Raw genomic sequence first — 14,656 nt, 5'->3', positions numbered from 1 at the left:
AGAGTTAATCCAAGTCAATTCTTAAAGTGAATTAGTCAAGCTGTGAGCTAATCTTCTGTATTTACCTGCTTGTTCAGATAGCCAGTGGCCTAAGTTGCTTTAAACTTCAATTGATAATTGAAAGGGGAAGGGTCAGAGGGAAAGGTGATGAAGTCTTGGTGTTTTCTTCATATTTTTCCTTTCAGGGCATATTTCAGTTGTGCTTTGTGATTACAAATCTTAAATTCATATAATGATCAACATAATCTACCCAAGGCCAAAACCCAGTACTCTGCTGCAGTTCTCTACGAAGCATCCCTGGCAGAGCTTGCTGCTGCTCCCAGGGTAGTTTGCAAAGTGTGTTACTTCTTGATCATCCATAAAAACTATTCCACAAAAAGTCCAACCAGTTGAGTTGGCATACTGTAGACAGCAGGGACTATGATGCAGACTGTTGAGTACTAGGAAGCCCTGTCGACCTATGCCAAGAAATTAGTAACCAGCCCAAATTTTACGGCAGGGATTCACAAATTCTGGGTGAATTGTTCTGAGACACCAGATACTGGCATGATAGACAAGAAGTAATTCCCTTTCATTTGTCAACATCAGGATTTTTGTTGTCTTGAGCTACTGGGTTTGCTCCCCCTCCATTTTAACAAGATCAAAGGTAAGATCTTATTTCTGGGTCACTGCTGTCCATCAGATAAGTTTGTTTGTGGTCTTGGGAAAGAGCAGTGACATGAGAATAGGGAATTAAATCCTGTCATTAAGATAATTCTTTCTTATTGTTAATTCTAAGTTCTTTCAAACTTCATTCAGGTTAACTTTGCAAAATACAGCCCAGCAGAAAGTGTCTGGAGAACAGTCAGTTGAACCAATGCAGATGTTGCATAAATGTTTCTGAAGGATCAGGACTGTTATTTCTGGTTTGAGGGGTTGATAAATAGTTCCTGTGTCTGCATTGGTGGGGGCCTGAACCATGTTCAGCTATTGCCTTACAGTCCTTAATGAGTGGAGAGAATAGTTGGCAAATTTCTATTTCAGATACACAAACAGGAGTTTAATTTATTTTATCATTGGTTGTGGCACATGTAGATCTATATTGAGGTGGTGCCTTTGTAATTTGGGATTTGGGGTTTGGCATGCTTAATTGTGAACTTCCTTGGCTTCAGCATTTCCAGATTATTGTATTTTGTGGTGGTTTATCCTGCCTGAAGATTGAACATCTGTTTTGTGGATGTGGGGTAAAAAGGAAGTATTCATTTTAAGGCTGGCCCCCCTCAAAGCTGCTTAGAGAATTGTGACATTTTGTTATCATCCAGATGGGTTTTTTTATCTAGCAAAAGGATATTTGCCTGAATGTTTAAATACAAACTTGTTTCAGAAGAGTGCCAGCCTACTACTACTTTTCTGAGTTTAAAACAAAAGGTGGAGTTTACAAATGGAGTCTCTGTTTCTGATCCATGGAAGTGTTGGATTTGTTATTTCTTCTTGGAAACAAATATTAAATTCTTTTTGTAAGTTGTTTAGAAGATTAAGTTCTTGTGCTTTTTCTGCTGAGGAGTGTTAGTTTGGAGTAAAACATCCTGATTTCTGATGTAGCTAGAATCATAATCATATAATGGCTTGGAAGGGACCCTTGGAGCAATCCCAATTCCCTCAGCCTTTTCCTATAGGAGAGGTGCTCCATCCATCTCAACATCTTGGTGCCTCCTCAGGACACAATCTATCAGGTCCATGTCCTTCCTGTGCTGGCACCCCAGAGCTGAATGCAGGGTTCCAGGTGGAGCAGAATCCTCTCCCTCCCCTGCTGCCCACGCTGCTCTGGATGCAGCCCAGGACTCGTTTGGCTTTCTGGGCTGTGAGTGCTCATGGCTGGGTCATGTCCAGCCTTTCATCCACCAGCATCCCCCAGTCCTGCTCACAGGGCTGCACTCCATCCGTTCATCCCCCAGGTTTTGCTGGTACTGGGAGTGTCCTGACCCAGGTGCAACACCTTGAACATGGTCTTTTTAAACCTCATGAGATTCCCATGGTCCCACTTCTCAGACTTTTCTGGGTCCCTCTGGATGGCATCTATCTGCAAATTTGCTGGGGGTGCACTCTGTCTCTGCAGCTATGTCATTAATAAAGTTGATACAAAAGCCCTTGCCCACTGTGATCTTATTTCATTATATTAATTAATAAGCAAAATAATAATAAGAATGTATTTGGAGCTAAATTCTATCCACTACCCTTGCAATTCCAGTGTTTAGTATAATTTTAATGTGCAGCTTCTTGGTCTTTTTCTCTCTCTTTTTTTTTTTCTTTTTAATAACAGAAGAGGACAAAAGCATGCACCATACTTTCTTTTATATACACATGTGCACACAGTGCTGGCAACAGTTAATAATGTATGTTAAATGATGATACTATCTATGGTTACTTTGAACTTTTCTGCCTCTTCTTTAACTAGTTCAAATTTCATGTCTGTCAGTAGAAATAAACAATTTCAAAAGAGTTTCAGAAACTGTTTTGAAATTACTTCTTTTAGGAGTATTTGGTACTATAGATGTCAGTATGATGAAAGTGTATATTTTAAAATACAGTCACATGACAGCAGCTTCACTGTGGTTGTGCGATGAGAGATCATCCATATTATAGTGACTTGTTTTCGTAAGCCTAAGCACACTGGCATTATTCTCCTGGAGTTGGTGTCTAACTGTATTTTTCTTCTTTATTTTCTTGTAATTCTGGAAGTTTAAAGTAGTGAGATAATGTTGAAATCATATGATTGCATTAATTATTACTATGGAATCTTCTTAGTTCTTTAAGTCACTTTTACTTGACATGCAAAAATTAAAAATTCACTTTCAGGGATATCTTTCTGTTCCAGTATTTACCAATTAAAAAAAAAAAAAACCATTGTGGAGCTGCTGCTGCCGTTGTTTCTTGAAGATGGTGCTTGGCTAACCGAGATATTTTAAAGCAATTTTTGTGTGTCTGTGTGTTTGGTGGGATTATTTTTACACTGACCTGTTCATTGTGTTGAAGAAGCTCCTAATGCTTCCCAAGAGACATGCATCTACCAGCCAGCATCCCTTGCATTAAGGCAGATGCTCACTCTTTTCCCCCAGAGGATGGGAAGAGGTTCTCCAGCCTTAATGAGTAGCAAGTAACGATCATCTCTAAGCAATTCCTAACAAGCAAACACTTATGGAAGTCATTAGGAGAAGATAGATAATGACTGAAATAATTCTAAAGGTGCTGGATAGTAATGGGGAGGCAGACTGATGTGTTGGCTTTAAAGGGCAAACTGCAGAAAAATGGGAAAACTGAGGAAGCCATGCAGAACTTTTTTTGAGTTTTCAGACAAAGTTCCGCTTTTCAGAAAAGTACGAGGCTTCAAGATGAGGTATCATTCTGGGTTTAAAAAACAGCAACAAAATGCTCCCCAAGAGACGGGTGTGGAATAGATACAATATGGAAATAATCAGGAAAGGAGGTTTAGCAAGTGAGAGAATTGCACAGGATGGTGCAAACTGACCTAGGTCAGGGAAGTACGGAAAGGATTCTGGAAAAGGACAACTACATAAAATAAGTGAAAGTCTTGTCTGACTGCAAATGAGATTAAGTGCCTCAATCTGTAGCAGAGGAAAAGGTATTCTGTGTTTAGCAAGGAAAAGGAGTATGATTCAGTTTTTGAGAGCACAGTCATGACAGTACTAGCAAAAAAAAAGTTAAGATGTTAATAGAAAATTAGGAGTGTGTCTCTTTTATTTTGGTAAATTTCTCTTCATCAGTATGCAGAGAAACTTGGTGGATTAGCCTGCTGCCTATGTGACTCCAGTTTGTATCATAACTGACAGGATTTAGGGTGAATGTGTTCATAACTACACATATTACAATGCCTATGGGTTTGTCCTTTCAAAGTATGCTTTCTGTCACTTAATAAAATATGGCATTTTCTTTTCCCTCCAAAAAGCCCAAAATAACAAAATACACGATTCCAAGACAAAAACAATTTCTGAAAGAATAACAGCTTGTAATTTTGGGAATAATCTACTCACTTAAGATCATCTGGACGTCCTTTCTGGGGCGGGACCTCAGAGCACATAAAGGAGAAAGGTAGACCTATAGTTTAATTACAGACTCTTGAGCTGTCTGCCCTTTGGTGGAACCCCTGTCGTGACTGTGGTCAGTCTGATTTTGTTATCTTCAGAAGGAGTATGAAGCAAATTAGAGTGGCATATGGAAAAGATTACCCTGCAAGGTAAAGGCTTGAGGTTGTTGTACTGTCTACTGGTTTGTTTGGCCATTTTCATTGAAAATCTGTGAAGAGAGTTTTCTGTCCTTTTATACATTCAGATTGCTCTTCTGCTTTTATTTTGGGGTTGTGGGCAGGCTCTCTAACCTTGCCCTGGTGGGGTCACTGCAAAGGTATCTTTGCTGAACCATGTTCTTTGTGACAGCAGATGATTTCTCTGAGGGAGTACAACTGCATGATGGTACTATTTTATTGTTGTAAATTAATTCAGTGTGGGATAAATTATTAAGGTGACAGATCATCTCCCTAATCTTACAGTGGGGAAAGAGGACAGTTCACACCACACTCCCTCTGCAGAGTTTGTGAAACTATTTAGCTTGGTTAAGGAGGCTCTGCCTGGGGCACCTTTGCTGAACTTGCAGGCTCTGTTCTGTCATGGGAAGCCTTAGCAGCAGTCTTGTAGTACTTGTGTTATTGAGGCCAGAACAATGATCTTCCCCAGATTAGCCACAGAGTTTCTATTCAAAAAGGTTTGAATGACGTAATTATTTTTTTCTTGCTTGAAGCACAGAGTGCACTGTGAATGCAAATGGATTAGATTTGAGATCCTCTGTGGAACCTTGTGTTATGGAAGAGTCCTACTGAATCTAAGGGCAGTTTTTAAAATTTGTATAGAAATAAATTTCTAGCCTCAAATCACTACTGAATTCTTAATCTTTTTCCTTACCTAAGAAAAGCTAAGAACTGTATTTTGAAAGTAAAGACTGAGATAATGGAAACTGGAAATCTCTTTTAGCCCCAGGATGTTACAAACATCCCTGCAGCAGCTTTTAAAAAGTCTAAAAGTCTTTGAGGTGTACAGGTGTGATTTGGTGGAAGGCAGAAAGGAAGATAGGAAACACGAGTTTCTTTTTTTCTGATTAGTAATACACTTTGGACTTCTGCATTTTAGTTTGACTTTAAGTGAGCTCTCATGTTTGTTTTGGTTTGGGGTTTTTTGTCGGATGCTTTTCAGGTACCTGGGCGTCTTGAAGTTAAATTTTCCAAGGTGTTGTCTGTTATTTTGTTTTGATTTGCTTAAATAAAAGCTGAGTGCTCTGGCCAGCTGTTACTGTTTCAGTAAAGCAATCTGCAAGCTCATAGAGAGCTAAACCCACTGCTGTCCTGCTTTTAATGCTGTTCATGGCTAAAGAGGTGATTGCACTTAATATTAAGCTTAATGTATGCTTTGGCGGACAAGTTGCAATCAAAGCAGGCGTCATACCAACACGAAAGTAAACATATTACCTATATGGGACCATAGCATGGAACCATAATAAAATGTATTACTTAAGTGGAACATAACATGGAACCCTAATAAAATCCCTGACTCTGTTGTATCACTGAATCACTTCCAGGACAATTGTTTAGGACACTGTTATTCTGAAGGGGCAGCAGTGGTATAGGCATTACCTGTTTTGACATGTTCAGTGATTAGGTTTGATCTGTAATTGGGAGAGTTTTTTGTCCTGTTTTTCTGGTTGTCAAAGTCCTGAGTGCTCAGATTGCTGAAAATAAAGAAAAAAAAATCCCACAAAAACATTTTTTTTTCCACAAAAAACCAAACAAACAAAAAAAAAAAAAAAAAAAAAAAAGAAAAAACAAAACATAAAAAACCCACGCACCTTTTTTTTTGGGTTTTTTTGATGACAGTGAAACATTCAAAACACTACATTATTCTTGTTGCACGTCTCTTTCCGTGTCCTCCCCTCCTTTTTAAGCCTCAATGATGCACACTCATACACAAAAAACCAAACCAAAAAAAAAAGAAAAAGAAAAAACATAAAAAACCCACACACCTTTTTTTTTTTGGGTTTTTTGATGACAGTGAAACATTAAAAACACTACATTATTCTTGTTGCATGTCTCTTTCCATGTCCTCACCTCCTTTTAAAGCCTCAATGATATTTTGTTTAGCCAGTTTCTGTGTTGTGTATTTATTGTGACAGGTTACAAAATGATAATTTTTAATAATTGCTCTGGGTATGTTTATGCTCAAACAGTGCAATGCTTCATCAACAGCAGAAGTTCTGTAAGCAGAGGCAGCCTGGGTAGAAATTTATGCTGTTGGATTCATGTTCTCAGACCGTGAGAGAAATTCTGATCTCTTAAACAATATCTGCAAGGAATTTACATTAAATGTCAACGTGAATTAACTATTGACAACTGTGAACAAATTAGTAGGCCCCTAGGGGATTCCTCCACAGAGAAAGGGATTTGATGGAAAAATGTTTCTAGATATAAACTCCAGTTGTAGTTTGGGTAAATATATGCACTGTGTTTTGGGGATGAGGTATGGTTTATATAAGCATATTTTATTCTGTGTAGTTATTGCCTGTCTTTGGTCCATATATGAGAGTTTTTGCCCCTATGTAGCATGCTAATCCAACAGCAGCATGAAAAATTCACCTGGTTTCCTGTGAGTATCTCAGTTTCTTCTGCAGAAGTGAACAAATAAGCTCAGTTTTGTTGTGCCTTCAGTCTGTTGTTGATCTTTAGTCTTAAACTTAAAAATCTGGCCAATTTCTTAGGGCTTATTGTAACTTTTGTTAATTTTGTAACTTTTTGTAACTAATACCAAAAGTATCCCACTTTTGATAATGGGAAATGGCAGTCAGGTGTGTTTTGCTATTGGTTTTGGTTTTGTTTTTATTTCAGTGTTTGCAAGGTAGAGATTTCCTATTGTTGTGTCTAAACCTTTTCATATGTTAGCAAATTCCATTCTATTTTTTTCTAGATAGTGAAGTTAGACTCAAGAAATGTCTGGCTTTACTGGCAGGGACTGTTTCTAGGGGGGTTTATGGTGCAGCCAGCACAGGAAACATGGTGAGCTTGTCCCTTATTTTTGGCACTCCCCTTCCAGTCTTCCACAACCCCTCAGCAATACTTCACAAGTCCGTTTTCACAGTGAATTTATTCATTCTTATGAAGAGCTTCCAAATGGGTGAGAAGATATAGCTCTGTAGTTTATCCAAGCAGTCTGGCCAGTGATTAGAAACAGCAGACAGGAAGGCTTTGGGGGTGGACATATGTGTAGAACTGGTCTTCACTAGGACATGGAGGTGTTGAACGTGCTGTAAGAAAAGGTGTAACTTGTGCATTTTGTTGGTAGTTGTACCAGTTTGATAGCGAACCACTGGGAGATTCCAAGTCAGAACTACAAATTAATAGGAAAATTGAAATAAAGGCAGAAAACACTGGCCTAAACTGACAGAGTCAGAATACAACCTCACACCCTGTTGGTCAGGGTGGTGATAGCGGTCCAGTTAAATGGTGGATGTGGTTCTGTTGAAGTGGTGATCCTGTAGTAAAGTCTGGTCCTTCTCCAGTGGTGGTTGTGGAGCTCTTGAACTCTGGGAGTCCAGTGGTAGATTCTCTGGTTTTTCATGCCTCAGATTATGTCCAGGTAGGAATGCTTAGTTCCTCCCCCTGTGCGGAGCATCTCACAATGGGATGATGTAATTTTATGAGTCGTGCAGTGAGACCTTGATGGCCCATTGGCAGAAAATATCCCTCAGAGAGAGCTATCAGGGATGAGCCATTGAAGAGATAAAGAGCACTGTCCCACCTGGTTTTAACAGCATATGAAAATGGTGATAGAATATATACTTTTTGTTGCATCTTACATTGTAACCTAAGACAGTAGTTGGTCGGAAGGCATGCTGATGAGTGCCATCACCACTATCGAACATGTTTAATCAATGCCATGTACTAGATCTATTTCAGTACTTATTGCCATGGTAATAGATAGTGGATGTGATGGCTTTCTTTATCCTGCCTTCTGGAGAGGGGTGTCAGGTTATAGAGCCAGGCTGATACCAACCAATGTGTGGAATTTGCGCTGTAAAATGTGTGTATTGAAACACAACCTATCAGCAAAGTTTGACTGGGACCGTTAAATTTGTGCTAGCTTCCAAACTGTTAGTGCATCTGCTGAGGCAAGAGAAATGGTAATCTCTTTGCTTAGACATCAGAAATTTGATGGGGAGATGGTAGGGAGTCTCATTAAATGGAAAAAAATTGCTCACTGTTGTTCAGAAGAACTAGGGCAAATGTACAACGATGGGCTGCACAATCTGTCTGGAAATCTCCTCTTTTATTTCTTTTCTGCTTCTTTTGCCCAATACTGAATCACAACTATTACCTTCTTGCAGCTCTTTTAAGTACTGAACAGAGTGCAGAGGGTTATCCTGCATACACAAAACCCTGTGGAACAGAGAGAGGGCACAATTAGGAGGAAATTGTAAAGATCACAACAACTTCCACTGAGGAATACACTAAATGCAGGGTAGCTCAGCTTGCAACCTGCACACACTGAGCTACCTGCATTAAATATATTCCTCAAAACAAATGAAATTAGTTTGGCTTGTCCTTATACTTTGGCTTTTGGTGAAGTAAGCTTAAGGGATCTGCCCAGGAAATTCAGTTTTTAGGAGTAAAATAACAAGATGGACTTTGTCAGTTTCCAGTGGACAAAATCAGGTATGCTGATTAAATAGAAGCTATGTCCCCACTAGCCAGCAAGAAGGAAGCACAAACTTTCTTACTAATTTGATTTTTTTGAGGATCCATATTCCAGAGTAGAGTCAGATTGTAAGCCCTCTCTATCAGGTGACATGGAAAAAATTTCGGACAATTTATTGGACGAACTAAACAACAGATTGTTCATGCAGTAGCCCTTGGGCCAGTCAAGATGAGACAGGATGTGAAAAGTGTGCTCTACATTGCAGCCAGGGAGAATGGACCTTCCTGGAATCTCTCACAAGAAGTACCTGGAGAGACTCAAGGACAACCCATGGAGTTCTGAAGTCAGTCATACAAAGGCTCCAAGGTATCTTACACCCTGGCTGAAAAAGCATATCTGCTTTTGAAGCTCATGAAGGAGATCATGTGCTTCAGAAGTGATTGGCACCAAAGTATAGGTCCTCCTGGCACCCTGGCTGCCCAGTACTGGACTGGATATTTAAAGTGAAAGTCCCTTCCAGACTTCATGCCACTGATGCCATGTGGAATAAGTTGGTTGCGCTTGATCATACAGTAAGATCAAACAGGAAATCCAAATCACCAGAAGTAATCATGGACTGGTACAAAAGCAAAAATTTCAGATTATCATCAGAAACAGAGGAGGAGAGAAGGTAGTGGTAACGTACTGAGGAGATCTTACCATATTATCAGTTACCTGAAAATGGGAAGTTATGTTCTCTCTTCATTGATATTTTGTGCCATATCTTATGGATATGTCAAAAATGAAATCTGGTCTGTGGAGTCCTGTATAGCAAGCTGCGAAGCTGTTGATGGAAAAGCTGGATCAAGTCAAGTTGCAGAGCTTGAAGGTGTCCAGCTGGCTTTGGATATCACTGAATGAGAGAAGTGGCCAGTGCTCTATCTCCACATTGACTCATGGATGGTGGCAAATGCTCTGTGGGGACAGCTGGAAGGATGGAAAAAAGACAGCTGGCAGCACAGAGGGAAACACATCTGGGCTTCTGAATTGTGGCAAGACATCTCTGCCTGGGTAGAGGAGTTGCTGTAAAAGTGTGTGCTGTAGACTCATGTACCCAAGAGTCAGGCTTCTGAAGAACTTGCAACACAACAGACAAGTGGATGAACTGCCAAGGCTGAAGCGTCTCAGGTAGATCTGGACTGGCAATAAGAATTACTTCAGGCTCAGTGGGCCCATAATACTTCTGATCATCAGAGAAGAGATGCAGCACACAGTTGAGCTTGTGATCTAGGGGTGGATCTAACCATGGCAGTATCTCCCAAGTTATCCATGACTGTGAGACATGTGCTGAGATCAAGCAGGCCAAGAGGGTGAAGCCCCTGTAGTACGGTGGGCGGTGGTCCAAGTACAAGTACAGGGAGGCCTGGCAGATTGACTACATCACACTACCCAGACACGCCAAGGCAAGCGCTACGTGCTGACCATGGTGGAAGCCACCACTGGATGGCTGGAGGCCTACTACCCTGTGCCTCACACCACTGCCCAGAACACCACCTTGGGCCTGGAAAAGTAAGTCCTTTGGAGTTATAGTACACCCCAGAGAACTGAGTCTGACAACAGGAGTAATTTCAAAACTAGGCACCTGGCACAGAGAGCATGGGATTGAGTAGGTTTATCATAGTCCCTCCCTATCATGCACCAGTCTCTGTGAAAATTGAGCAGTGCAATGGACTGCCAAAAACCATATTGAAAGCAATGGGTAGTGGGACCTTCAAACATTGGCATCTACATTTAGCAAAGGCCACCTGGTTAGTTAACACTAGAGACTCTTGTATTAGAGGCTCTACTATTTGAGCTGGCCCTGCCCAATCCAAACCTCCACGTACTGTGGAAGGGGATGAAGTTGCTCTGGTGGATATGAGAAATGTGGAAGGGAAGACAATTTGGACTAGTGCTTCCTCAAGAAAAGGCAAACCCATCCATGGGATTGTTTTTGTTCAAGGATTGAGTGCACTCGGATAATGCAGAGGGATGGGGAAACGTGGTGTGTACCTCAAAAGGATTTGCTTTTTGGGTGAGAAGAGTCTGTAAAGTTGGTTGCTGAATGGCGCTGCCACTATATGTATGCCATAACTACCAAGGACAATGAGTATGGATGCTCCAGATACAGTCATGAGCTCCTCATAGAGCCCACAGTCATGGACTAAATGAACACAACAGACATCTTGGAGGGACAGGCACTGACTATGGAAATGATGCCTGTGTTTGAGTGTATCTGGATATGTATGTGTGTAAAGTTGGAAGGTGTAGGATTGGGGTGTGATGTAGATGGCATAGAATAAGGGGTGGATAGTGCTTGTTTTTTTGACCAGGACAGAGATAATTTTCTCACAGTAGCTGGGAGGGGTCAGAGCCTGGAGCCCTGTGGACATGCCTAGGTCTATGCCCCAAAGGTCACCACAGGGGGCTGGTAGTAAGGGAATTTTGCTTGCATGAAACAGGAGGGGCTTGCAGTCAGGAGGAAAAATATAGGCATAGAGGGTCTGTGCATGGCTCATCATCATAGGGGAAGCATGGCACCGGGTTCATCTTTGAGCACTCCTGCATGTACATCACCTTCTGTATGTATACTTATGTTATTAATATTGTTGCTGTTACTGTTTTTATTCTTATCTCATTGCTGTTTCCAGTAAATTGGTCTTATCTCAACTTGAGACAGCAGAAAAACACCTGTAGTGCTACCTAACACTTTAACTGCTACCTATCACTTTAACAAGGAGTAAAATGAAATGCTAGGCAGGACAAGTCGTTGCTGTTGCTTTTCCCTGGATGGTATTAGTTTTTCTTTGTGACTGGTAAGGCTGCCATGGTGGAGTAATGCATTTATTTGTGAGCTGAATGAATTAATTGCAAGCAGGATTGTTCAGTGAAGGCTGCCAGAGGCAAGTGATGCCAAATGAATACTTTCAGATGGCAAAAATTCAGATGCGACGTCCTGAAGTGTGACATTTGTGTGAGATCTTTTTCTTACTTTCTCACCTTTTTTACATGGTGTTCAAATGTTTTATTTTCTTTGATGAGTTTACAGGACCTATCCATTTGGGATCAATTAGTACTTTACACTATGAGCTGAACAGACTTCAGATTTTTTTTCTTGGTTTTTCACTTTTTTTTTCTTTAAGATGTTTGGTAGCAAAAATGTTTGTTTTCTCTCCTTTTTGTTTGACAGACAGGATTTTAAGCATACCTTTGGTTTTGGTTCAGACAGTATTCTCTAAAGTCAGCTTTAACTGTAATTTTTTTTCCCCACCTTCATTATCCAAAAGTGGCAGTATTTCAGAATTAAGAGAAAAGATTTTAAAATAAACTAACAATGACTGTTGTAAAGTAGGTGCACTGAAACTGCTGCTTTTAAGCATGCCATGAGAAGAACAGAAAAAATGTCTTCTGAGATCATATTTAAGTTACAGTTGCAACAGTTCACAAGACACTGATGAGATATGTTGGTTGAGGATTTCAGGCTGTTGATAGAGCTTTACTGAAGATCACTGTCAAGTTGCAGAAGCTTCTAAGTCAGAATTCCAAGCTGATGCTATCGGTTTCCCTCATCTATCCACAGAAAATTAGTGCATTTCAGAAAATTAGTTCAACTCTCATTTTTTAAAGAAAACAGGGAGCCTGAAGGTTGTGTTTGTTCTTTTACTTTGTGAAGACTATCGTGGAAAGATGCTGCAGCTCCATTTTCTACCCTCCCCATGAGTATAGGGGAGGGTAGAAAATGAGAAGAAATTTGGAGCACGGAGTGGAAAGAATGAAAGGTTACTAGCCAGAACTGAGTAGGAAAGAATAGGGGTCAATGGAAAGCTATATAAAGATGGAAAAAGTGATCGTAGAGCTTGGAAGATGAGACAGCTACATGTGACGTAAGGCATGTGGGGATGTGTTGAAATGTGAAGCAGGCATTTCAAGATGATGCTTTTTAAGAAGGAGGAATAATTTCCACGGTGGCGTGCAAAGGCTGAGTTTAAATTAACAAGACCAAAAACAAAGACATAACTGAATCAGAAAAGCATGTGGAGCATAACTTTCCTACAGCACTTATCTGTTCTTTCTTGGCTTGGTAAGTGTTGCCTTTGAAAAAATGAACTTATGGCCAGGAAAGTTACTGGCATTGTCTGTGTAACTATAGCATGTCCTCAGTTTGAAAAATACCACAGAAGTTTGGAGTAATTTTTGATATGTTTATTGGATGTTGATTACACTTTGCCTGAGTAGATTTCTGCCATGACTTGCAGAATAGGAAGTGACAGATGAAGACAGCAATATGTGTCTCTCCAAAATCCTTTCTGTGGTGACTAATTTGTGGGTTGTGTTGTATATGTCTGGTCTCACTAAGAGAAAAAGCCAGCAGTTGTCTTAGTCTAGAATTTTTAAATGGAATTTTTATCGTGGACATTTACAGGCGTTTCCCCCTCCACCTCTTTGTTAGTGTGTTTTCTTTGCACACAGGAGTAGAAAAAGAAAATAACATACATATGGAAGCTAGACTGACCTTAATAAACATGATAGCTATGGAGATAACTTCCTTCTGTTGAATCAGCTGAGCAAATTTTACAGTTTGGTATGTTCATGTACTGCAAATCTGTGACTACCTGGAAAAAAAGGCTGTCATATTTTTAAGTCACAATGTGTAAGCTGTTTTTCTAACAAAGAAATTTCATGTGATCACTGAACTGAGGGAATAAATGTATCCTGAATTCCAGCAATTCCAGTACTCATTTTCTATGAGTACTCTTTTGTGGAGATTTTATTTTTCCTTTTGTTGTGGGGGGGAAAAACTCAACATAGTTCCAATGTTCTGTAGGTAACCACATTTCCTTGCAAAAGAAAAGCAGTCTGTGCATTAGCCTTCTTGCTGATTTCAGTTTGTGTGAGTCTAGTTTGTGTTGTCAAGTGAATTTTTTTCCTGTTCTGGATCAAATTCCAGTATACCTTTTGAGACTTCTCCTGCAAATCTGTTGTGAGTGGTCATGTCAGCAAGTGGGGCTGTACAAACCCAGACTAGTTTTGCAGCAGCCCAGGATCTTGGGTGTTGACTGGTTACCCAGTTCCCTTCTTATTCTCAACAGGTTTTTTTTCTTTCCCGGTAGGAGTAAATATCAGTATGACTAGAGTCTGAGGAAGGGCTTCTGTATTCCTACCAAAAGCTTGCTGGTGCAGAGGAACGGCACAAGGAGAGCAGCAAGGGCATTTTGAGCTACCATGGATATCCCCACCGATTTGGTGCCATCATCCATGATGTCCCAACCTGAGGTGATTGAGGTGAGTACACCACAGTAAAATTCTAGCAGGTGAACTGATTCAACCTCTTTTTCATTTCCTCATTGAATCCTAACTTTTTCTCCTCTCTCTCTCATTTTGAGTAATTGGGGGAGTTTTCTAGAATTACTGTATTAAAGACACTCTTCACTTACTAAGAGTGTTGTTATACTTTGAGACATGACACTGCTGTATTATAGTACTATTTGTAGCTTTTATATCTGAACTGACATCATATGCCACGGGATATGGCTTTGGTCAGTTTGGGTCAGCTGGCCTGGCTGTGTCCCCTCCCAGGATCTTTCCCACCCCCCGCCCCCTGGATGGAGGGAGGAATGTTGGAGAGGCAGCGCTGGTGCTGTACCAGTGCTGCTCAGCAACAGCCAGAACACCGGTGTGTTATCAGCGCCTTTCCAATTATCAGTGCAAAGTCAGCAGCCCTGTGGGAGCTGTTAAGGGGAAATGAGCTCCTGCTCAGCCAGACCCATTGTAATCACCACCCCTTATTCCATACCACTTATGTCACACTCAGATCCCACATAAATAATGTATCTTCTGACTGTTTCTTTGTATTTATTTTTTATTACTGGAGCCCCTTCTTACCCACACACACACCTTAAACTACATCT

The 14,656-nt window shown here is 40.5% G+C and overlaps 1 protein-coding gene across 4 annotated transcripts in view; it reads left to right on the top strand.

Annotated features, from left to right (window-relative positions):
- LPAR1 (lysophosphatidic acid receptor 1) overlaps positions 1 to 14,656 on the top strand; it is a 71,131-nt gene that overhangs the window by 10,466 nt on the left and 46,009 nt on the right. For 3 of the 4 annotated variants that reach the window (XM_039733287.1, XM_039733289.1, XM_039733291.1), the window contains exon 2: positions 13,859 to 14,030. In XM_039733287.1, coding sequence (XP_039589221.1) covers positions 13,971 to 14,030 — 60 coding nt within the window. In that variant the 5' untranslated portion in view covers positions 13,859 to 13,970. Of the gene's footprint in view, positions 1 to 13,837; positions 14,031 to 14,656 lie in introns of all 4 variants that reach the window. The other variant, XM_039733290.1, reaches the window with a different exon arrangement.

The sequence above is a fragment of the Passer montanus genome, unplaced genomic scaffold (genome assembly GCF_014805655.1).
Source record: "Passer montanus isolate IOZ18808 unplaced genomic scaffold, ASM1480565v1 scaffold85, whole genome shotgun sequence".
NCBI classification, from domain to species: Eukaryota; Metazoa; Chordata; class Aves; order Passeriformes; family Passeridae; genus Passer; species Passer montanus.
This window is presented reverse-complemented; position numbering and strand designations above follow the sequence as displayed.